This window comes from Parus major, chromosome 4 (genome assembly GCF_001522545.3).
Source record: "Parus major isolate Abel chromosome 4, Parus_major1.1, whole genome shotgun sequence".
NCBI classification, from domain to species: domain Eukaryota; kingdom Metazoa; phylum Chordata; class Aves; order Passeriformes; family Paridae; genus Parus; species Parus major.
In genome coordinates this window covers 1,708,998-1,733,497 of record NC_031771.1, presented here as the reverse complement: position 1 = coordinate 1,733,497, position 24,500 = coordinate 1,708,998, and the positions used below count along the sequence as shown (strand labels likewise).

The 24,500-nt window shown below is 45.5% G+C and overlaps 1 protein-coding gene across 2 annotated transcripts; it reads right to left on the bottom strand.

Moving 5' to 3' along the window:
- Window positions 1-74: 74 nt before the first annotated feature.
- G3BP2 (G3BP stress granule assembly factor 2) lies at window positions 75-23,368 on the bottom strand. Of its 2 annotated transcripts, XM_015623890.3 has the most exons (12): window positions 23,211-23,368; window positions 16,448-16,566; window positions 14,284-14,365; window positions 13,077-13,250; window positions 12,083-12,173; window positions 11,064-11,166; window positions 9,379-9,559; window positions 8,319-8,417; window positions 4,412-4,514; window positions 4,028-4,156; window positions 3,723-3,841; window positions 75-2,961 (listed from the first exon to the last, which is right to left on the bottom strand). In XM_015623890.3, the coding sequence occupies exons 2-12, from the start codon at window positions 16,540-16,542 to the stop codon at window positions 2,692-2,694; spliced, it is 1,446 nt and encodes a 481-aa protein (XP_015479376.1). In that variant the 5' UTR covers window positions 16,543-16,566; window positions 23,211-23,368; the 3' UTR covers window positions 75-2,691. The 2 variants fall into 2 exon arrangements, with proteins under 2 accessions (XP_015479376.1, XP_015479377.1); XM_015623891.3 differs by lacking the exon at window positions 8,319-8,417.
- Window positions 23,369-24,500: the final 1,132 nt, after the last annotated feature.

Below are 24,500 nucleotides of genomic sequence, written 5' to 3'. Positions count from 1 at the left end.
ACAATCTTTTCTGTGAGCGAGGGCTGCCAGGGCTCTACAGCCACCTGCATGCAAGAGAATTAGGGACATGGATAAATGCTGCAGACATCAGTAGTTTATTGGTATGTTTAGTCAAAACACATTCAGAATGGAAACTTAAAAGTAAAAATACTTTCCACCTGCAACAATTAAACTAGAATCTACTAGCATATAATGCTTGACAAGTTACAGCAATAAAGATGGTAATCCACTGTCTCGAATACCTACTAAAGTCAAGATGGTCAGCCAAGTTTGTTGAAGTAGAACTGTAATGACAAAATACTCCCACCATTCACAAATCAGCGACTAACAGTAATGGTCAGTGAATCCCTTCCTTTGCTCTAAGAGGTACATGTACTATTAAGAGGGTCAAGAACACATAAGAGTCCACAGTACAGCAGGTGAGCTATCACCATGTAAACTTCTCTGGATGATGTTCCAAGGGTTCGTGTCACTTAAACAAGAAGCAATCCAAAAATGGCCCAGGAGCTCTTTTTACTACTCCGTTCTTGTTGTCGATTATTTCCAGTGCCATTTGCCATACAAACGAATTAGGTGGCAGCGAAACACCACAGCACTACAGAAGGAAAAAAACAACCTCCAGGCTACACAAACCACACTGGTGGCAAACTGCTGACCGATGACAAGCAATTTGTCCGAGGGCTTCAAACCTAACGAGTGGAGTTGTGTGGCGAGCACTTCAAGTACTACAGATTTCCAGGTAACAGCTGAAATTGCAAGACCTTCAACAAAAAAAAACCTGAAATATGAAAATGCCAATTGGTAGAAATGTGTCCCAGAAAAAAAAAGCGTATGAAAATAGTGCAAGACTTACCATGGAACACAGAAGACCTCAAGTTTGGGAGAGAACAGACAGATGCCACTTCCCCTCGCCTAGCGTATGAGAAAAGATGTGCAAAATCTTCCACGTTACTGGAAACCAGCAAATGATTGCATAATCCAGAGACAGACTGCCAGGATGCCCTCCCTGCTTTTGCCTGAAGCTGCCCTTCTTTCATTTGAAGTGTTCCGTGTTCAGGAGCAGCCGCGGGCGGTCACGCTTTGCAGGGACGCACACACAAACACCCCCTCTGCTCTCCAGCCCGGAGCCAGCGCCCGCGCTGCGCGGGAACCTGCTCTGGGACACGGTCCAGAAACAGCTCTCCACACACAACACACCGCTCACACTGCACAAGAGGATGCCTCCTTTCTATCCGTCCGCCCAGAGCCACCTCAGTGCCAACTTCAGCTCAGAGTTATGTGCAAAATGAGTACAAGTTTTTAAAAAAGTGCAACTGGAAAACGCAAGAACTTAAGAGCCGCTGTTCAGTTCTCTGAAAATTGCAGTATCCCCGTTTGGTAAGCTCACCTTCACAAAGGATGGTTAGTTCTACCCATTACGAGCTGGCCAGAAGCGCCCGCCGTGCTGGACTGACTTCTGAAATTCGGGTCCAAGAGAGATTAGAACTCCACTTTCTTTATCTCTGACACTGATTAAAGAAAAGAGACAACCTGGAGACTACTCGGATGCCTTCATCCTCCCTTCCCCCCCACTGCAATAAAACCAGGCGAACTTGTTAATTGAAGAGCAAGGTGGAAGATCATTTTAGCAACGTTTACTCATTGAAAGATACTGCAATTTTTTAATACAATTTTCCAATTATTTCCTTTAAATGCTTTGCAGCCGCTTGGCTTTGCAGCACAGTACTTCATACACTATACTGTACAAAATCACCAGCAAGACTGGAATGATGTATTCATAGAAGGCACCATCATGCTTATTACATTACCAGAGAACTCAAATACAGTCAAGACAAGTTTCACTGTACAACGCTTCTCGAAGGGGGAAGGGGAAGGAGGAGTGTGTTGAGCAGCCATCCCTGCACTGAAGAGGGGCAGATAGAAAAAACTGACGTGAGCTATCAAACTTGTTGCGTACTCAGGGCTACGACTCGGAAACTCTGGGTTCTGGTTACAGCTAACTGCATTCCTTCTGGAACAAAGGTGTAGTCTTATTAAGGTTTGTGTGTGTACAGAGGTTGGTCACAGCAAGCAGAGCAGACGCCCGCATCGTTCCCCAAGCTATTCTGTCTGAGTAAGAGGATGAAGGTTTTCCCTCCGATGCCTCCTGCAGCTGTCAGTACAAATGAGTTCAGAGGACCCATTAGTGCATTTTGATGAGTGCGTAAACACGAGTTTGTTTGGAGCCGAGTGTTCTAAGAAGGAGAAAAAAAAAAGGCAAGCTTCTCCAATTGCACAAATTGCACTATCTGTGTTTCCAACAGTAGTAGGCAGAAACGGTAACACTTACACAAAATGTGCAGCAGAGGGTTTTTGACTGAAAGGATCTGAATTCTACCGGGCAGGTCCTTTAGTTCAACTTCTGTTGCAGATTGTTAACTGGTCTTTTGTTTTGTTTCTTTTCCTTTTCTCTTTATTTTTAGTCCTCAATTCTCCAAGTACACATTTATAAATTAAGAGTGTGACTCCTGTTGTGAAACTGGGGAAAAAATGTCCACCTCAATTTAAATTGGAAACTAAAGGATGTTTTCACATCAAAGAAACGATCAGAAGGGCTGTGTCACATTCCAAAGCTGAAAAAAAAAATTAACAAGAATGCAAACACGATGGATAATGTACCACTGCCAAGACTGTCTGCCCACAGTGGAGATTTCAGCGACGCTGTCCAGTGAAACGGCCTTCCATCTGCCCGGTTCCTCGTCCAGAGCCGAGTTTTTGTGCCATGCCACCTCTCGGGGGAGGTCCTCTTCCGTCACGGTCCCGCATCATGCCGCCACCCACTATTCCACGGGGTCCCCCCGGGCCTCTCTCGTTGCGGCGAATATCCCTGCGCTCGTCGCCGCCGCGCGTCTCTCGCTCACGAGCGGCTCTGGTTTTTTTCTCCTCCACGTTCAGGCGCACCTCGCCGCGGAACATTATGGGCTTATGGGGAGAAGCGGTCAGGGCACACGTTAGTCACCGCAGCGCAAAGCCCGTGCCACAGCAGGCACACCAAAACTCTGCACTGCCTGCGGGCCCCGGCCTTCCTTCGCGTACACGCCCGAGACAAGCGTGTCCCGTGTTAAGGGTGCCCTGCAGCACGCCACCTCGGCCCTAGAGAACTCCATTTCTACATTCGCTCGGGCACACAAGGAATTGAAGTGCTTGTCTCAAGCCAAAGCAGTGCTGTCTTTAGCCTCCTCACTGCCAGCTTTAGTCCTTGCCCTTCAGGGTTGAAGTTCCTGACGAATTGCTCTACTAGATCTCACTCCCACAGTGCGGAAAGGAAAACTGCTTCTTTCTCTCCCCTGCTTCCTCAAAGCAAAACTGCAAATAACCCTGCTCCCACCTCTGGACCCCTGGGTATGGAATTCAGAGAGCTGTGTGATGCCCTTCGAAAGGTTACCTGTTCTACTTTCAGCCAAAGGATCTCTAAAAGTAAGTTCTGAGCTCTGTGTGGATTATTTTGTATAGAGGCAGAAAACTCAAATTCCACGTGATGCACTTGGAGGAACGCTGGCACAGCTTTTGAAGCTGCACAGCACTCCTGACACAATGGGTATCCAAAAGTGGTTTTCTTCCAGCTGTTTTTTGAATGCCAGAGCCAATGGCAACGCAAACTAGAAGGGCCCACAATACTTGTGCTTTAGGGCCTCTGGTCCACCCCTGGAAGGGGATACTCAGTACCCAACACCAATACTTACTTTTGCAACTAAAATTCGCTGGACCGGCTCAGAATCGTCAAATACCACGAATCCAAAATTAGGCAGTTTTCCTCCCACTCCCTTAGTATTTATGCGAAGTTCTACCACGTTTCCAAAGTCTGCAGAAACACAAGGGAACAGACATTTTATCGAAACCCACAGTGCCAGCTCCACACCCTCTGCTCGTTCCAGACATCTGTAGTGTGGCACTATGTAAAAGCTTTTCCATGTAGTCCAAATCAGTGTTAGGGGAGTTTTTAACACAGTTTTCCATCTCAGTCCCTGCAGCTGGAATCACTACTTACTCATGAAGAACTCTTTCAGTTCACTCTCATCTATATCGTGTGGCAAGTTCCCAACAAAGAGCTGGTGGCTATCCGGGTAACGAATTATCCGACGATTATCCGACTCGTTCTGCTCCATGTCTCCCCTTCCTACAGACAGCACAAAGAGGAAGGAAGAACCAGAGGTCAAAAGATGAGTGTAAATCTGGACAAACACATCTGAGGGCAGCAACAAGCATATTCACACTCCAACCGCCTGGGACTCCAAATCACCCTCCCTCATTTCTAGCTGAAGGCAGCAGGCACAGGCAGTTCATGATCAGGCAAACACGACACAGGTACAGCCAAGGCCTCAGCAGACACCTCTCCCTAACCCAAGCAGACACACAAGCTCATCCACGTTACCTGGCCGAGGTCCTCGTGGTGGAAAACCCGGTCTTTCCCTGGGACGCTGCTCACGAACGCGAGGAGGTTGAGACTGAGCTTCAGGTTTTGTTTCCACTCTTGGCTAAAAGAGGAGAACGTGCATTATTTAACACTGGCCCGTAAAAAAACCCCAAACCCCCAACTAACCAAAACAAAAACCCCCACAACACAAGACATGGGTAAGTGGCATGCACAAAACAAACTCTGGAAGATAGATATTGATGTCAATGTGTCTGGGAGTGGTTTTTTCACCTGTCTGAATTCCTCTGTACCAATCCAGGACTGCAGTGTTCATTTATCATTGTTAAGAGGTGCAAAGCAATCTCTCAATCAGAGCATCTCCCCAGAACACACCTAAGGTGAATTTCCCATGTTTGACCAGGCATTGAGACCCCAATGTTTGTTATTCACAAATCCCTCAGCCTGACTTAAATCGTAGAGGGCATAAAGCTTCCTCAAGCCAAGCTCAAACTTCATAGATTAGGAGGCAGTCCAAGATGAACACAAAGAGATGGGCAAATCCCATGTTCTGTCCAAGTCCCTGAGGAACTATTTTCCTGCAGTGCAGAACAACTATACAAAAACTAACAAAAACAAAGAGGAGGACAAAAGCCCTTGGAGGTGAAGTAAGTATTTCCTGGAATGAGTTTCTACAGACTACCTCTTTGGATAGGCTTCAACTTTCCTCATGTCAAGACCACCATGCTCGAAGTACACCCTTTGTATTCAGGTACTGGAACACCCATTCCAATTTTTTGCAAGCAAAAAATTTGCTTTAGCAGAAACAGACAGAACAATAAAGATGTTTCTATGCAGGCTGCTGGTCACTGAAGAAATTTCCAGTATTTCTCAAATTCCAATTTCTGTACAACAGTTAAGCAGCTGATGGTATGCTGGGTTCCTATCTTAGAGTAACAACATTATCCTCAGGAGCACAAAAAGCCACAAGCAGCCTGCAAGTAGGATTAAACACAAGGTGAACAGGCCAGCCTGCTGGGGAGAAGTAGTTTTATTAAACATCTCCCTTATTCTCCTTTAAGGACTCAGGATAACTGCTGGTTCCAGACAGAGTACTCCCCAGGTAAGAAAGACTGGATTTTACATGCAACACGCAAGCGTTACACACCAAACCAACGTCTCGGCCCTCCTATCACTTGTGCTCCACACAGCTAGGCATCTGTCCCTACAGCACTTGTAGGATCACTTTCTCAGTTCCAGGAACAAGCTCAGAAAATCAGCCTTGCTGTTAAATCTTGTTCCATTGTATTTCCTGAGTCACTGGAGTGCCTCTGCCATCTTTCACTCATGCACCGTGAGCGCAGAAGAAATTACACCTCAGAAAGCAAACTTGATACCTTCAGACCCCCATTTCTCAGATAAACATGGCTATCAGACTCAAACTCTCTCCTTCTGGCAGCCCCAGCCAAGACCTGCCAAGCCCCTGATGTCCTGCTGTTAAATTCCCACTAACAGTGACCTTGTAGCTGCTGGCTTTGTGTTCGGCTGTACTTCTTACCCCGCACACAAACAGCTGATCTCCCTGCTTGTTTTCTAAGGAGTACCATCCTTTTTTATAAAGAAAAAGGCTGCCTCAGTGCCTCAGGAGGAAAGCCCTCACACAGAACTGTGCTCCCCAAAACACTGCCACGACTGGCAGCACCACAAGACTCCAGATCAGGGCTGCCATTTACAGCCCAAGCAGCAGCTCACTGCAGCTCATCTTCCAGCACGTCCCAGCAAGCACAGAGTGGATGGAAGGACACTGAGTAAGAAGTTCAAGAGACCCAAATTACCATAGGAGATAAGTATGCCGCAAACCTCGGCCTGGTGGAGCTTTGACAACCCTGAAGGAAAAGGTGGCATTGTCTCTTCTCTTCAGGAGCTCATTTTGGGGAGGGAAAGGAACTCTCCCCAAAAGACAAGAATCAGGCCCTGCCTACCCCTGCTCCTCAGCAGCCCTATGACAAACAATGCAGTAATACAAGTCAGAGGTAAAAATAACTGAAAATGTTATAAGGGAAAGTCCCAGTTTATCAATGTAGGCAGGTGGATTTCTAATCATCTCCAATTAGAAAAAGAGCAAGAAATGCTGACCTGTTTCACTCCACAGCTGTAAGGAAACAGCCCTGAACTGCTTTATACCCAGACCAGTCCGTGTGCAGTCCTTTAAGGAGTTAACACTACAGGGACTGTATTTTTAGCCTGACAGAAGTGGGGAGGGGGGGAACTGGATTGATGCAGAGAAATGAATGAGCAGAGCAGTTACTTCTTTGTAACATCACTGACAGCAGCTAGAATAGCATCTCAAAGGAGCCACCCACCCACCCACCAGGGCATCTCCTGTCCTCCTTTACATGCACAGTGTCTGGCATAAATGGATCCATGAGAACAGGAAAAAGCTGGTACTGCTTTGCAGTTTCTTGTTCAGGTGCCTTTCTACCAGATTTCTACACACCGTGTCTAAAATATTTTCAAGAAAAGGAGCTCAGAACTGACTAATTCTGGCTGCAGAAGAGCTGAGAGTTGAAACTCCTGCCATATCAGTATTGCTCAGAAACTTCCACACACCATTACTTAAAATATCAAGTCAAAGCAAAAGAAATCAGAAGGCATAAAGCACAACAAGCAACAGAGGCAACACGGAAGAGTTTAAGGGGACATCTATGAGCTGTCTCCTGCTCTCTTGGGCAAATGATTTGAAATGGTTTTTGCAGCCACATTACAACCATCCACCCTCTCAGTGCCAAATAAATGAAAACCAGTTTTGGTATTGCATAAGGAAAATCTATCCTGCGTTACAAAACCGTGTTTTTACAGGTTAAACACCACCTAAGTGTTCAAAGCCCTGTTTAAGCTGATGAAGACCAACAGACTTCCCAACTCATTACACAGCCTTTATTTGATGTCCATGATAGTCCCAGCAGACCAGAAGCAACACCACATAAGGCACTGGGGATTGTTTGGTTAGTTTTCTTCCCTTTTTCTCTTTTTCTTCCCTGTTTCTTTTTTAACATGCATTTGGCTGAAGGCTAGTCCTAGAGAGAGATCTCTGTTACCACAGAATTGAGAAGAAACCAGTGCAAGAACAGCAGCTGCAGTAACCCAGCTATCCTACTGAGAACTGCAGCCTTGCAGAAAGGTTGGACAGGACAACTCAAGCTACAGCACTCTGGTACACCCTATCAATGCACGGGGGCAAAGGACACATTTTCTCTTTCAACACTTTTATACAGATGGAGGAAGCTGAATTCAGAATTTAGAATGTCTCACAACACCTTGGCATGAACAGCATGTGAGCTGTCACCAAGGTCAAACTTGCTCTCCTCCTTTCCCTCATCACCCAGTCAACCTAGGAATGGGAAGATAGCATTGTCCTGGCAAGGAAATGTGAATCCTTCCATTCCTCACACAGTCATAAGTTGGTACAGGGTTCTGTGACAAGCTAATTACCCATGGATAATGAAACCCAGCATAGTCCTGTGGATGTTAGCCTTACAAGACAATCCTGCACCTCAGAAATGGTGCACTCTGTTTTTGCTGCTTTTGGGCACTTCCACCAATGCCCTTTTCAAACACTTCAGAAAAGAAGCATTTTGTGGGGAACAGGTGTTTCCCCTTTAAACCAAAGCATATGCCATTAAGTTAGGTAAAAATACCTGAGAGTGATTTCCTGTTTCCACAAGAACAGATTTTAACATTACCATCACCCAAAGTTACACCTGTTACGTGGTCGTGCCCTTACTTGCGACAAGGAGGTGAGTGCATTAACATTTAACACACAATTAATTTGTGCAATTTAAGTCAAACAAGTTGATCTGTTAATTTAAAAAACTGAAGCAGTTTGCAGAAGTAATGAGACAATCCAAGGTGTTCACAGATGGGTTACCTGTGAGACTGGTGCTTTAACATGGGGTGGAATTCCAGAGGAAGAAACAGTACCACTAGGAGGCAGGTTTTTACTGGTCACTGAAGCCCAAGAGAAAGCCTGCAGGAAATGCAACAAACCTAGGCTACTAATCATGGCAAACCACTGACATTCCTACAGGGAAACTCGTCCGCTAAAAACACACTTTTGGTTCATATCTGACTATTAAATAATGGTTGTGCAAGCATTACAATGGAGGTACAGAAGGCTTTGCAGTTCCGGCTGTCTGTGGATCCCAAGGGCACGGAACAAGCGCGTGCCGTGCCCACTACCGCTGCTCCAGTGAGCCCAGTGCCCTCAGCATTCCCAGATCACTGCTTTCCATGATGCAGCCAAACCTAGGACTGAAAACCCTGGAGTGTAAAGTGTCTTTTGCACAAAGAAAGGAAGCGGATGCCTGAAGTTACAATCAAAAATGGAGAAGAGAAAAAGCATTGAAAAAAAAAATACAGGAGACACACTGGAGCTAGAAAATGACCTCGCTCCAGCTCTCCCTGGCTGCTCCCAGCACTCTGCAAGCCCGCAGGTGTAACCACACCAGAGGACACACAGTGTGCACTCTGGTCTTTAAGATTAGGCATCATGACTGTAAGGAGACAGTCAATGCCCCCAGACTGATTTTGAACCGATGCTGCGACAATTTTGCGACCGTCAGTGCGTTCCGTTTCTTTTCAAGGAAAGAGCAGCCGTCCCCATTGTATGAGATTTTTGGTAGTGGTAGCTTCAGGTGTTTTCTTAACATGTTAACTACACATTTAAAAATGCCTACACGTGCATATACCCACACACACACTTTACAAGAGCTTACCATCTACAATAGGTGATGAGCAGCACTCAAAAATAACATTTTTTCCTTTTTTAGTGAACCTTCGCATTTTTGCAAGCTCAAAGATCAATCCTAGTTGTTCATACAGCATGACACTAAAGAGAGGTACCGGTTTAGCCACCCAAATAGGAGAAGTTTAAAGGCCAATCTGGTTTCTACCTGCACTTAGTAGCACAGATATGACTTGTAACTAACCTTTGGTGGTTCTTGCGGTAGCGAAACAGGTTCTACAGGAGGTGGAGATGGAGATTTCTCTTCTAGCTCCTCAAGGGTCTTTTCTTCTACTTCAGCTTTCAGCTCCTCAGCTTTTGGTTCAGATTCCAACTCTGGCTCAGGCTCATGAGAAGATTCTTCCAGCGCCTCCTCTATCCCATTGCTACAATAGTCAAATGCATTTTATGAGTTTATCAATTGCTTTGCATTTTATCACATTTTGTAGGCTGTGCTATGACAACAGCTCTGCTATGGAAAAGATCCTTGTGTCTCCATTTGCTACAACGTGGTTTGTACCTATACAATACAGTGAGAAGTGAAGCTGTACTCCCCTACTGGGTACAAAACCAGATTTTACTTCTGATGAAGCAAAGACATGTTCTACAGTTCTCTGCAGAGAATCACACAGCCTTTCAACCCTGGAGAAGAGGTGCTCAACCCAAGAACTGCTGCTTCTAAAAGAATACAAATACAGTGAGGACCAATGGACTATTAAGCTGCACACATAAACAAAGGCAGTTCTGGAATGAAACCTACTGTTTCTTTACCAAAATGCTACACATCTTCCTTATCAAAGAAGCTGTGAGTCCCATTTACAGAAAATCACATGCAACTTGTTCTCTGCTCTGTGTGGCTGAAATGTGGGGGGTCTGAATATGTTCTCTCTTCAGGCACCCCAAAATCCTACCTTACCTCCAGTCACCTCTGTCTCTACAGCTCCTGCCACAGGTGGCCACATGCCCAAGTGACTCTATGATGAACGATGCCTTCACAGCCTCTTTCCAAATGACACAGTAACCCCAAAATAAGACCTGACTTTATGCTTTCAGGCATTCAAAACTTTCTGCATTATGTGGAGCAAACCGCTGCCAGAATTCCTGCAGATTCCACTTTTCCATCAGATTTCTCATTAGGAGCATTAAGTGACTCGTGTTTAGCATTACCACTGATGCATTCAGCAGGTATTGTCTAGTGATGTCATGCACATTTTTTTTAACAGGGGAACCAGAAAGTTGGTTCTGGCCTTTATTACACCACTCATATGTTTAAAAAAAAGCACAGGGTTTGGTGCTGTTTGTTTCTTTGTATTTTTCTTACAAAATCATAAATACTTTTGTTCTTTAATCTTGCTTAGATTTGCAGACACTCAGGACAGAGAGCTATTCTTCCAGTACAGCAGCCTCTCAAAAAGTACATCATTCAGTTCCAAGTGATACCCAAATTTGAGTAACATATCAAGATGTCCCTGCTCAGTGCAGGGGGTTGGACTAGATGACCTTTAAAAGGTCCCTTTCAACTCAAACTATTCTGTGATCAGCCACCCTTTTCTGAATGCACCTGTGACATAAGTCCTGTCCTATCAAACGTACTGTGCCAAGTCTGAATTACAAGGATCCCATTAAGTGTGTTCACACATGTGGGTCGCTCCCTTATCATCTCACTCTTGAGACCACAAGTGAAAATAACTAACATAGAAAACCACCCCATTTCCTCTCTTCCATCAAGAAGCAATGTCTCAAAATAATGTTAACACAGATCTCTATCAAGCTAAGCAATTTTCCTAAATTACCTGTTAAATCACATCCAGAACCTAAAGCCAAAGCAATTCTGTCCGTCATTTCTATTAAAAAAAAAAGCAACTTCATATAATAAAAAGGACTTCTTACGTTACAGGATGGTTTTCATAATAAGTACTGCTTGCATTCTCCTGCACAGGTTCAGGTGATGGTTGTCTTTCCTCCTGTTCCTCTTCCACCTCTTCTTCAGACTCTGACACAAAAAAAACCCTGTCATCTCTTACTGATCTCCCCAAGTGTCCACGAGCCGCAGTTAAAATAGAAGCATGTGAAAGCAGTAATCAAAATAAAGCCTCACCAAGAAAACATTGCAAAATCAGCTGCAAAAAAAGATAGAAGAGCCTGCCTCTCAGTGAAGAGGCTTGGCTGTTGATGATTTTCACAAGAAGAGGAAGCCAGAGACATATTACTGCTAGGAAGTTTTGGGAGGAGGTTTTGAGGATCTTTTAAAGCAGCGGGTGGTTTTCATATGGTGGCAGTGAAAGAGAAAGACTGCACTATTACCTCATAAATCTCAGTGCCTCAGACTAAGAAGATGAACCTCAGTTACAAGGATGATTGCCTAAACTGCTCAGTTCCACAGAATTGAGATGAACAAATTCCACAAACCACTCAGCGAACGCATGTACAAATGTTCTGGCTACACTCTGATCGGCTCTGCCTCATTGAACAGAGAGGAAAAATCCCAGCTCAGGTCCAATTCAGCCCCGAGTAGCAATGAATTACCACATGTGATGATGATGGAAAAGTGAACTCTGTCATATCTGAAAACCAGTTAGGACTTTCTCTTCAAATCACGTACTGAACTGACTGATCATAGGACACAAGTGTGCCTGCTGCAGCTACGGCAGCAGAAGCCCTGCTGCTCACTGCTTCTCTGTCAAGCCTCAACATCTGTGAGCCAGTTCAGCCCTTGGGGAACATGGCACTACTTCAGGACCTTCGTTTGCCAGAATGTTTTGGACCAGCAGAGCTTCACTAACAACAGCTCCATGCCCCATGAGAAGGCTACAGTTTGCACCCCAACACCTCCATGAGACACTTCTGGCAGCTCTGCACACAGGAGAGAGGAACAAAAATGACACAAACCCTATGCATGCAGTCCTCACCTTCATCAAGCTCTCCTTCTGAATCCCCAAACACTTCATCTTCGTACCTGAAGATATCGTTATGGACATAGAACTTGTTTGGAACAGATCCCTGTCAAAGAGGAACATGCAGTGTTGAGCAAACACAGAGTATCAGCAGGTAACAAAAGGATGGACTACAGACCTAAGGTGCAGGGTACACACGGACATATTGCAATAGGACTATGAGGCAAAAGTTACTTTCCAAGTTATTTTTTTCTTCTCTAAGCAAACAACTGAACAGTAGCTTCTGCCCAACTGAAAAGGGAAGTTTCGAGCAGAATAAAATCTGCTAATTTTGCTAAGTCACGGCAATCCTGGGTTTTAACTAAGTGTATAGCCCCTCAGTTTCACTGAGGAATTCCCATTTTCCCCATTACAAAAACTTCACAATAAAAACTCTGAAGGAATTTCACGGGGTGGCCTGTATACTTACAGTGCTGTGCAGGGAAACAGTGAAGAAATTCAACATGAACCTGAAACATTCATCTCAAACCACACAATAGTTTGTGATGCAGCGGGGGGAAAGAAGTAGAAAGAACACAAGACACCTTTTACCTGTACCCAGCTTTGCTCTCACCAAGAGCTAAATGTGAGCAGTAACTTGTGCAACCCACACTCACATTTGCTGTTAGACTTCAAACTACACAGCTACAGCAGAGATTTGGTCTACAGGGCTGACCTTATTTTTAAAAAAATATTATTTGTGCCACTGTCAGCTCCCAAACACAAGCTTCAGTGTTCTTTGTAGTACTGCTCCAACACTTCAAGTCTGAGGAAACAGAACAGCTCAGGAGGGATCCAATACACTCACTTCTCTGCATTCACACACTGGGACACATTTAATGATACTCTCCAGACCGAGTTGTAAAGCCAAGTCCTATTTTTTGTCCCAATATGACCAACTGTAGCTCCAGGTGAGGTCAGTTTTTTCCCATCACGATTTGAAGCTTGACACAGTCTAACATACACTTACTTCTGGAGCAAGCACAAAAGTCTGCATGAACTTCCTCATGGGCTGCCCGTTGTTTGACAGCTCTCCCATGACCTGCACCACCACGCCGTCGCTCAGAGTGGCATGAGCGTCCACGTGCCGGATCTTGGTGCGGCACTCACTGAACTGCAGCGACATCACCTTCTTGTGTATCTCCTGGAAAGAGACAGATACATTCCAGCTGCAGTGACCTCTGTACGGAGCTTTACACCTTTCACCTACCTGAGTCTCAACTAACCCCAAAAGAGCACTCTCCTGAGGCTCAGGAGAGAAATACAGGAACCAACGAGTGTCTTTCACTCACAACAGTCTTCCTGAGCTCACTGAATTGTTAATCAGAAGAGTTTCACGAGGATTCAAGTATTCCTCAGAATAGTTAAACAGCATACAACTTGCTATACAAGTTTTCCAGCCATTTTAAAATCTAGGACCTATTTAAGGCTTTAATTTTTTTAAGGGCCTGTGAAAGGGACAGGATTTAGCTTGTGTTATAAAAATAAATGAAAACCTCCTAAAATACCCAACAACAAAAAACACCAGCCCCAAAACAAAAATCAAGAACTCAAACCAACCCTTTACTCATCATCAAAGTACCAAACATGACAGGAGTGGGGAACATCTGCACTGCCAAGATTTTTGTGCTGCAAATGAAATTGTGTTGGTGAAGGGAGAAGAAACCACACCTGCCCTAAACAAAAAGCCCACTGCTCAAAGACGTGGCTGCCACATGAAGAGATGTCCCAGGTGACAGACAATTCTGATAATGCAGTACAACAAAAGCAACCCTCAATTCACTTCATTAATTTCTTTTGATAGTTATGTTCCACTTGAACAAAACTCCACTCACACAAGAATTTTATGGAACTCAAAAGATCAGTCCTTTCTGAGGAATTACTTCTAACTGAAACAAGATACATTTATATCCCAAATCTATCGGGTCCTCTCGACTTTGCTTCCCATCCTAAAGGTGGTTTCTGCAGCCCAGATGCAAGCTGAAGAATCAAACACAACTGCCAATGAAAGCAGAAATAAGCAAACAAAAACCCTCAAGCTAACAAATTCCTATTTCTCTCTCAACAGGAAGCAGTATCACAATCACCACGTAAGAAAGTCAAACTCATTGGTAAAGCAAAAACCTTGATTTATTCTGAACATTAACGAGGATTACAGGACAAATTTTAATACTCACAGCTTGACCATATACCGCTTCTTGCGGTTTCCCACTGGCATCCAGTCCTCCATGAACATAGGAAGAATTCCTGCCATAAAACCTGCAAGCAAAGAGATGTGAAAGTTACAGAAGTGAAAAAATAGAACCAAATCCAAAAAGTATTTTATCCAAAAGTTGTAGAGCTCAATGCTTCACAAATGTCACTAGATTCAAGAGCCTCCAAGAATACAGGAACAAACAAACTTAATATTCAGCAGTGCAGTTTGCCTGAGGTGGCGCAGCAGACTCCCAAATCAACCTCAACCTTTTGCTTGCTTCCTTTAAGGAAGGTGGCCATTTTGGCTGGGAGGTTCTTTACCCTCAGAATCCCCTGCCTCTGACAGAGGCATCATCCCAGCCCTCCTGCCATTCCTCTGAACTCTCTTCTCTTCACAGCCTTGGCCAGCACCGAGCTCGTGGTTTTGATATTTAAATACGTAAACTCGCTTCCAATATTCTTCTTACATTTCAGAGATCCTTTGGCACTTGCATTCCATTTCCACATTTTGAGCCTAGAATAGTCTGATTCAGTTTGGATTGTTACTGTCAGCTTACAAAGCATGTGACAAATGCTTTGTATTTTCAGTACATTTATATTAATAGAAAACCACATGGTATCACCCTGCGTTCTTATTTAGGAGCATGCTTTGCCTTGAGGGTGATGGTCGTGAGGTGCAGATGCTAATCCATACCTTTGTTATCCACCCTTGTACGGTACACATGAAATAAAACTGTCATGAAGTACTTCTATGAACTCAGTGTCACACAGAGTGGACAAGAATACTGAATATTTCTCTCTACTTGAAGAAGCCAGTGCAGAGGGTCAGCGTACAGAATGAAACCCTAGAACTTCCACATTTCCCATTTCTTGCTTTATTCTACTGGACTTAGAAAATCTTTTTAGTTCTACTTCTGTGAAAATACAAGCCCAAGACCTTTACTCCTTTGACTATATCCAGAAAAAAGTCTGGGACATATCAGATTGTTTTCTTTGGTACCAACCAGTCATGATTTTGAGCATGGTCCAGCACATCCTAACAGCAAGGAAATACAATAACTTAGCTGAAGCAGTGCACAAGCAGATAGGAAAACATCTCTTCTCCAAAACATTTCTCTCTATATTCCAAAGCAATCTCTCTGAAAGCCAGCAGTTCTTACTAAGGGCCTTCACAGGGGACCAAGAGGTTTAACTTGCTCTTAAGGAACTGCTCAAAGCCTCTGGGTTGTAGAGTCCCCAGTTAAATGGAATTAAAGACTTTTGGTTAAGGGGCCAGAAAAGCCTTACAAATTCAACTGAAATGCAACAGGCATTCAAGCAGACCGAGTAACAACCATTTAGAGGGCAAACTGCTCTCTGCTGCTCCTAAGGCCTGGGCAAGCTTCAGATAATGACCAGCAACAGGATCCCGTGGCTCTTCTCATGCTTTTAGTAGGACAAAATGATAACACTTGCTGTCCTAACTCCCTCAGCGCTGCAAAGAACACATCAAGCACCAGGAAACCAGGGAAACCTGAACCTTCCTGCAGCAGAGAGCAAGCTGCTGCTCAGACTAACAGCAAGACAGAGAGAGAGGGTAAGATGCCCTCCCTGGAGAACATCACTCACAAGAAAGGCAAATGTCCTCCATATCTGAGCCTAACCAGAAGAAAGGGGCAGCGGTGGCAGAGACTGCAAGTGGCCAGAAAACATTTCATACGAGCAGTTCCAGAGCTGGGTAAGATTAACCCAAACCAGATCAAAACCCCTCAGACTCCTCTCTGCAGACGTAGTTAAGGGAAATTCCACAGATGCTGTTGTTAGTGACACTTTCAAGTGGACAGAGAATGTTCCTGAGCACAGGGGAGCTTGCTCACAAGTATCTATCCAGCCTCCTCAGCCACAGCAGGTATTTCTGGAATCTGTCCACATCACCATTTTATCCCCTTGGAAGGAACACACTTTTGCACAGAAGAAATACCTTGATGACATGCCATACATCCACATGATCTGACTTGGTTTGCAGTAAGATGAAACAGTTTTTCCAACAGTGCAGAACTTAGCCAGGTTCATTTTCTCCCATGCTCAGAAACTAATGTCTGATTTACAACAAACAGGACACACTTTGGTTCAAAAACTTTCTCACTTGGTGAGTGCAAATGTTACCTGTGCAAGAAGTCAGGAGCTTTGTTTAGCAGAGTGTAGTACTGTCTCACGAACTCCCGCCCTACGAGCAGGGGACTTGGCTTCTCCATCACCATTTCTTTGGTACTCAGTGTCAAACGCTGCAATGGAAAATATTCACGTTAGTTTGAAGGCACCCCTAAGTATCACAACTTCCCCAAAAAAGGAAAAACACTGTGATATTGGAGTTGAAACAATTATGCATAAAGGGCCTGCCATCACTAGAAAATACTCAACCAATTCAGGACACCCTCTCCCACCTCTTTTGAATAATAAAATTTCAGTCGATTCATGCATTACTTTGATGAAAAGGGTACAAAGTCCCTTACAGAACAGGTGCTTTGAAAAACATAAACAACCACCCTGAAATGAATAAACAAAAACCATGTTAAAAATCTCCTGCACCACTTATGTATGCCTTTGGCTGATGAGTATTTTAACAACCCAGTTCAACAGCCCTGCAAAGCAGACAGGAATACACTATATTAAGGCAGCTGGTACCTCTGCTTCAAAAGGTTACTGTCACGTCTGTAGGATGAAGATGGGAACATCAATATGAAGTAACCACTAGTGGGCTGGATTCACATTCCATGGAGACAGGGAAGGGAAACCTCTGCCCCAGGGATGACCAAAGTCTTAGGTACTAGCTGTCCATCCCAACTGCATTTCTCTTTTGTCATAGAATCATCTAAGTTGGAAAGGACTTTCAGGGAATCACCTGCCTCAACCTGCTATGCTCCTGCCTATCCATGCTGTCCTGCAGATCATCCATATCATAAAATAATCCTCAGTACTCTAAAACTCTTTTTGATGGCTTGCCAGTACCCAACATGTTGCTTTTGCCAGCTCACTTAAGACTACCACTGTCTGCAATCATGAAATTCCCCCCAGTTCTCACACAGATGCTTCATCCATTTTTTCTCTCTAAAAATTAATGTGCATGTGAGGCAACAGGCAAAGAAGACCAAGTCAAAAATCCACCTTTCCAACTTGGGAAATAATCCTAGAGTAAAATTTTTTTGCTTTTTACCAAAATAACCTTGACCAGTCAATCCAAACCAAGGGCCAAACAAAAGGCTGTTTGCAATTACAGCCAGACAGCACATAAAGCATATGAGGTGAAACTGGGAGACTAACCTCAGCTTAAGAAGGGCCTCTGATAAAGGTAAAACACACACAGGAACAACACCACAAACGTGTCAGATCCTGCATCATAGCGGAACTCCAAAGAAAAAAGCCCACATACTTGGCTCAAATAGTTTACACTTCATGGACAACCCAAATTATCTCAAGTCAGCAATCCAAGGCACAAGACAATACCCAGAAATGCTCCCAAATGCATTAGTCAGGAATCACACCTGAAACAACAGTCTCAAAAACGTGCAGCTAAGGCAGAAGACAAAGCCTGAAACACAAGTCTTGAACCTGGAGATAAGAAATCAGCAAACTTACGACAGGGTTATCCAAAACCTTATAGTAATATAGGGTTTTTAAATAAACCCCTTGATATAACTCAACAAGCCTCTGGAACACAGTATTAGTTTTGCCTCACAGGAAGCCCCAGAGGAAGTAATTATGTGAATGAGACACAAAACCAAATGTCAAAATACTAAGGGACATCAAAGATTTGAGCAGGAGGAAAGGAAAAAACCCAAAATATGAGCAATTTGACGATCTTCCCAACACAACTCATGCTCCAGCAATGGTATGAAATAGGAAATTCTGCTTAGAAACCAGCCTTAAAAGGACATCTCTGTTTCTACAGGTGAGACTATGTTTTTTTCCTGTTCCCCTGCCTCACAAGCAGATGAACACAAAATTGGTGACATCATTTTCACTGTGAGCACGTGGGAGAATGCACAAAGATGGAGCCTCACCAGGATTGTTTTAAAGAACCTGTTAAAAAGCAGGTGATAGCCAGCACATGTTCTTATGAATTTAGCAATAAGCAAAATATCCTTGTTAACAAATTGCTGGCATTCCTCAATCAACACTGAAAATGTCCCTGAGTACAAAACCCAATAATCTGACAAGCCACTACACTACAGGAGATCTGTACCACACTACATTTTTTCTTCATTGGAAGCTGTCCTATTTCCTCACCACGCACTCTTCCACACTTCAAGTGACAGCACCACTGATTTACATGACACCATCACATAATTCTGGAGGATGGCTCAATACAATTCTTCACCTGTCTCAGTATTATTTCCTTTCATTATTTCTTCAAAGATCTCAATAGGGATAGCAGAGCCTTAATGAACTGTTCAGGTCTCCCAGGTCATTAAAAGGCAGTGAAATAAAATCAGAGCTACTCCTTGCTAGCAACATGGGTGCCACGAAAAAAGGTTTTCAACAGATTAAAATCTCCAAGTGTCCCAATTAGAGCAGCACCTTCCTGAAGTCAAGGACCTGAGCTTTAGCAGGCCCAGGGGGTTTGGAGGCAAAGACACCAGTGGAATTTAAGCCCAAAGTCAGGGCATGAGCACCAACAGTTTAAACAGGCCAAATTTACAAAGAGCCATATCTCCACGGCTCCCAGGCACCAAGGGAAGCTCCAGCAGTACCAATATTCTATAAAAACTCTATTTCCAGTTTCCATCAGCACACACTCAAGTGTTGGTGAATAACAAACTAAGAAAGAAGACTCTGAGCGCTCTTCCCAGTTAAATGTAGTGAGCCACAGTCTTGGATCAGGCTCAATGCAACATGGTACCTATTTCTTCTCAAGACAAGACTCAGAGGTGAGGAACCCTACTCCAAAACTAAAGAATACACACACACATGTGCCAGTGAAATATGCCTAGCTACTTCAACTGGTGCAACTCAAGTTTATAACAATAACTTCAGCCTACAGGCAGGATTTCTTTCTAGAGAACAAAGATAATGAGAGAACTGGCACAGAAAGAAATTATTTGTTATTTGCAGGCAAAAATAAGCAAACAAAGAAAAGCAGAAAAGATAACTTCCTCCAAAGAGAAACTGCAGGGTACTGAAATTCTCAGTAACACCTTCTGATGGCCATGACAAGTAAAGCAAGGAATCAGCCTTTGCAACAAGGTGAAACTGCTGAGGGCTAATGGCAGGAGGTACAGCCCACATAGAGAAAATTGTGCTGAAGTACGTGAGAATCAACTACAATCATTTCTCATGTCCACACTCAGGTAAGAGCATGCAAAATCATTCAACCTCTAACCATCTTTTACACAAAACTTTATTAAACTGTGTTTGTCCCTTCTTTAACGGAATGAAAAAAAACAAACCAAGGAGAAACCAAACCCCAAATCATCATCCATCAGTCTGCACCAGAGGGCAGCAACAATTTGTTTCTGAACAAAAAGTGAAGACTGCTATGTGTAGAGTAATGTTCCCTGGCATGCATTTTGCTCAATAAACAGCTCTGACATTAGCAAAGCTTTTTTCCCCTATAATTTATGTAAGCATTCTCATTACTATTACTACAGTTATTATTATTGTTATTATTACTTCCCTTGCGCTGCAGAAAGGAAAAATATGACTTGTCATCTGTGGCAAAGCACTACAGTTACCCGAGGCCATGACTGAGCTACACAACAGTGGCCTACAGGCCCAAAATCAAGTATCCAGTGAACAAACTTCGGCACAAAGCCCTTGCTTGTGCCCAAAGAGGTACTCCAAAGCCACTTTTATCCTATTTCCAGACAGACCAACAATAGTGAAGTTGCCTGGACCTTTCATCAATACTACCTGGGGAAAAAACAACAGAAAACAAACAAATCAGAAAAAAGATGAACTGAACTCTGGCAGTAGCTGAAAAAAACATGACCTGAACTTGAACATAACCTCCATCAAGAGAAACTTTCAAGCTTTGCATGGGAGCTCTGGACCTCACCAGTTGTTTTAATAAAAACCATAAGCAAATAAAATTTCGTTTTATTGGCAAGCAAATCTCATCCTCTGAACAAGTCATTCATAGAACAGTTTGTCCATAACTATAGGCAAACAGGAATCAAACTGTCATTTTATATAAATCTGCAACAGGACGGCTCGTTTGTACATCCGCAAGCTTGCAACTCTTGTCCAAGTCGCTATTCGAATTTGTATACACCACTTAAAACGAGAATAAATTTCAGAAAAATGTTCTTGCAAATCAGGAAGATGTTCTTCACAAAGCAGGCACACCAAGCAGAGCCACAAGGGGCACTGTACTGCTTTGCACACCACTGGAGCTGAAGGAAAACAGAAGGGAAGGGGAGAGCTGCTTTCACAATCTTGGACATGTTTCTCCTGAACCCAGCTTATCACTTTCAAACCGTGTTTCTTACCATAGACGAGCAAAACATAATGCCTTCCAGGGCGTGCTTGTTCCTGCAATCTGTAAGCGCTAGTCTGAGATGCCATCACTGCCACGCCTCAAATAAAGCTAAAAATCCAAACTGAGAGCCCAGCAGGCCCAAGGCAGGGCATCCGACACACAGCCCTGCAAGGGCAATCACAAGTCCCAGACAACACTCCAGTTCTGCCAGTACCATCTCTCTGTCATGCTCTGCAAGGTCAGCACTCAGAGCATCCTCCATCTGCAGCGAGGACCAGCAACCATGTGTCATCTACCAGAATCCCTTTGATCTCCTTTACCTATGTGCCACATTCTGAACTGGCTGAGCTCAAAGGCACAGCACGCAGTTCCTTCAAATCAAGCTCTCCTGAGAGGCTGCTTTAGTTCTGGTTTGTGGCTGGGGTTTTTTGGGAGGAGTTTACCAGCACATCGCTGCCATGGGGACCATCCTCTGGGCAATTGAACTCTGCAGTCCAAAAGGGTCAACACTCACCCAAAGAGCAGTAACAGCAGTGATCTGCTCTGGGGGAGCCATTCCACCTCAGTGTCATCATCTGAGGCCAGGTTCGGTGCCTTTCTCCTAGTGTCTCAGCAGATACATCTATTAGTCTGACATATTCACCTTGCCATGATATTTGAGTTGCAGCACAGCCCTTCATTTGTTAAATGCTTTCAAAAGCAGTGACACCCAGCACCTTAAGTACTACAGCAGAAGACTCAAATCCAACACTGCCTTGAGGTACTTTGGTTCCTCAGTGTATTTTCAGTGTTGTGAAATTATCTTAAATCTGAGAATAGATGCTCAATTTGAGTCCTCAGTTCCATAAAGGAAAACATTCACATGGACATCACCAGCTATGTGGATGATGGACTTTTGGTTTTCTCTTCAGTTTAAGCTAGTTTTCACAGAAAAGATTTTACACTCCTAATGAAAAAATCATCTGATACAGATCATAATTTCACGGAGCACAGCTCACATCTGCCAAGCAGACTATTCCAAGAACACTTGCAGCAGCAAACCAAGACAATGTTTCTGACATCATCTTTGTGAACTGGGGTTCACAAGAAGAGATCCTTAAGAACGACAAGCTTTCCTAGGGGAGGTATGGCCCTGTACCCACAATTAAAATGGACACAGGATGCCTCTTGAACGATAGTTAAATCAATGCCAAAAGTAAAGCAACACCAGTTTGTCAGCAACCACTTCTCAGCTCAGACTCCAAGCTGACAAATCCTATACAACTTGTAGTGCTACAGTTACAGAGCCACGTTACATTCAGAAACTTGGGTATGGATTGATATAACTTGCCCTGCTTCTCAATTCTCCAAAAGTATCTTGGGCATCTTTACACCTCTTTCTGTATGAAAGCAGATCGTTTGCACACTGAACTGAACGACATACAGAAGGCCTGGGAGTTGCCAGAGCAGCACACAAGGCCACAGTAACAGTATCTGTACGACTGACTACGACTTTCTGGTTGAAATGAAACAGTAATCTCATAGTATCATCTCATTCTCTCCTGTGCTAGTCCTTCTATGCAGTGGTACCTGGCACCAAGCTCATGGTCCAGGCTCACACAGCTACCCAAGGGAATTAAAAGATTTTTTGTGGAGATGTTCCTGGGAATCCACACAGGAACTGCACTGACCTCCGAGGTGAAGGGAGGCAAAAGCCTGAGAACCCAATGAGCTCAACTCAGGTGACAAACGAAAGCAACTCAGAAAATACCTACTCAAGGCATCCAGATCTGCAGAATAAAAGGTGCACACAACAACTGGGCTATCACTCTGTGTGCAAACAGAGCAGCCCAGGTTACGACTGAAAAAAGGGGAAGCACAGAAAGGTGAGGTCTGCAGAGCTGGGGCAGCCCTTACAGCCAGGTTACCATGGCTGTACTAACTTGTAGGAGAGCCGAGGGGCCCGCTGAGCTGAGGATGGGGACCTCAGGGAGCTCCAGCAGCACGACCGAGGCCGGCGCAGCAGCACCCTGCCCATGCCGAAGCCTACGTACCTCTGGAGGCCCCTGCACCGGGATCGATCCATGAAGTCAGACGGGAAGCGGCGACCGCAGGGCCCAACGCCACAGCCAGCACAGAATAACGCGGGGCTTGGGGGCGCTTTTCCCTGGCCTCCCCGGGCGAGGCGGAATATCCGCCAAGGTGACGGCGAACAAAAGCCACCCCCCCGCCCCCCCCCCCGCCCCGCTCCGAGCCGAGCCAGCGGCCGGGGCGGGCAGCGAAGGGCAAAGCCGGGACGCGGGGCGCTGCCCAGCTCGGCGCCTCACGCCGTTCCCGCCGCTGCCCTCAGCCCGGCGCGCGCCGCTCCCGCCGCTCCCCTCAGCGACCGTTGAACCGCCGCCCCCCCGCCCCACACACAAACAGAGCTCGCGCCGGGGCCTACCCTGCCCCCCGCCCCCCCACGCCACTCACCTAAGGGACAAAAGTCTCGGTGCGCGGGGCCGGGGCGCGTTTTCGCCCTCGCCGCCGGGAGCTGCGCGGAGCCGGTCGCGGCGAGCGTGTCCCTCGGGCGGCGCGTCCCTCGGCGCGGGCAGCACAGGGAGAGCGGGGCGCGGCGACGGCGGCGGTGTCACAGCCGGGCGGGCGGGGGAGGGCGGGCGGCCGCGGCTCCCGTGCGTGCCTGCGTGCGCGCGCGCGCCTGCGCAGAGCGGAACGACGGGCGGGGCGGCCAAAGGAAGGGCGGGGCGTCCCCGAGCGCTCTCGGCCAATCAGCAGCGGGCTGCCGCGGTGACGTCAAGCGCGAGCGCGTATTTCCCGGCAGCGGGGACGCGGCGCGCGGCCGAAGGTGTCGGGGCGGCGGAGCTCTCGGCAGAGCGGGCTTCGCTCTTGCCATGGCTGTTCCTGTCTTTCTCAGTTTGTGCCCAAGTGTCCGGGCCTTACCCTGTTCTTAAGGCCCCGGTGTCTCTTGTGGAGCGTGGCCGGGCGCGTTGGGTTTCTGACCCTCCTTGGTGTTGCCCACTGGAGCTGTTTCTCTGCCGTGGCGGCCTCCAGCCTGGAGAGCCACGGTGCGGGCAGCGTCGGGATACGGCAGGGCTCTGCGAAGAGCTGTGCCCCCATCCTTTGCTCAGGAGTTGACAGCTTCTCACTAAAACAGAAACATTTTTGAGTTATGCTGAAATAAAGAGTTACCCGTGATGGCAGGTTAAATACCAGGTTACTCTTTTCCAGGGTGGCAGAATTTGCCCTTTGTGTCTCTTTTGGAAGCAGCTCGCTCTCTTAGGGTTGTGTTTGTGAGGATGGAAATACTGAAATAAATTTCGGGTTGTGGAAGAATCTGGTGTTGTTTCCTGTTTTCTTGCTAAGGACCAGACTCTCTTTATGCCAACTTGGAACACGTCAGGTGAGTTCTGCTGTGTGTTTGCACTGGCCCAGAATGAGCCTTGGATCATCGCTGTTGGGAAGTGGGGGGAATTTCTCCTAAGTTTTGAATATCTAAACACCTTTGGTTTAGGAGCAGGGGTTTCGTCTTTTCTCAGACTTGTTTTGCTGCTAGTGGGCTGTGAGGTGTAAGAGAATGTGGGCATTTCCGAGCTGTAGCCATTGCGAGTGAGCTCCAGGTCAGTTTTGCAGCAGCAGCAGGCTGAGGGGAGCAGCAGAGCCAGGGATGCACAGCCCAGGTATGCACAGCTGTGCTCAGCCAGGCTGGAGCAAAGCTGGGGCTGTGTGGTGGCTGCAGGCTGGAGTTGCCCTCCTGTATATCAA

What these genes read in the sequence shown, in the direction of transcription:
- G3BP2 (XM_015623890.3), bottom strand. Translation starts at nt 16,542, where the DNA reads ATGGTGATGGAGAAGCCAAGTCCCCTGCTCGTAGGGCGGGAGTTCGTG. An exon ending in AAGCGGTATATGGTCAAGCT is followed by an intron (nt 13,251 to 14,283) that starts GTGAGTATTAAA and finishes GTCTCTTTCCAG; the next exon opens with GAGATACACAAGAAGGTGAT. An exon ending in AGCGAATTTTAGTTGCAAAA is followed by an intron (nt 2,962 to 3,722) that starts GTAAGTATTGGT and finishes TCTCCCCATAAG; the next exon opens with CCCATAATGTTCCGCGGCGA.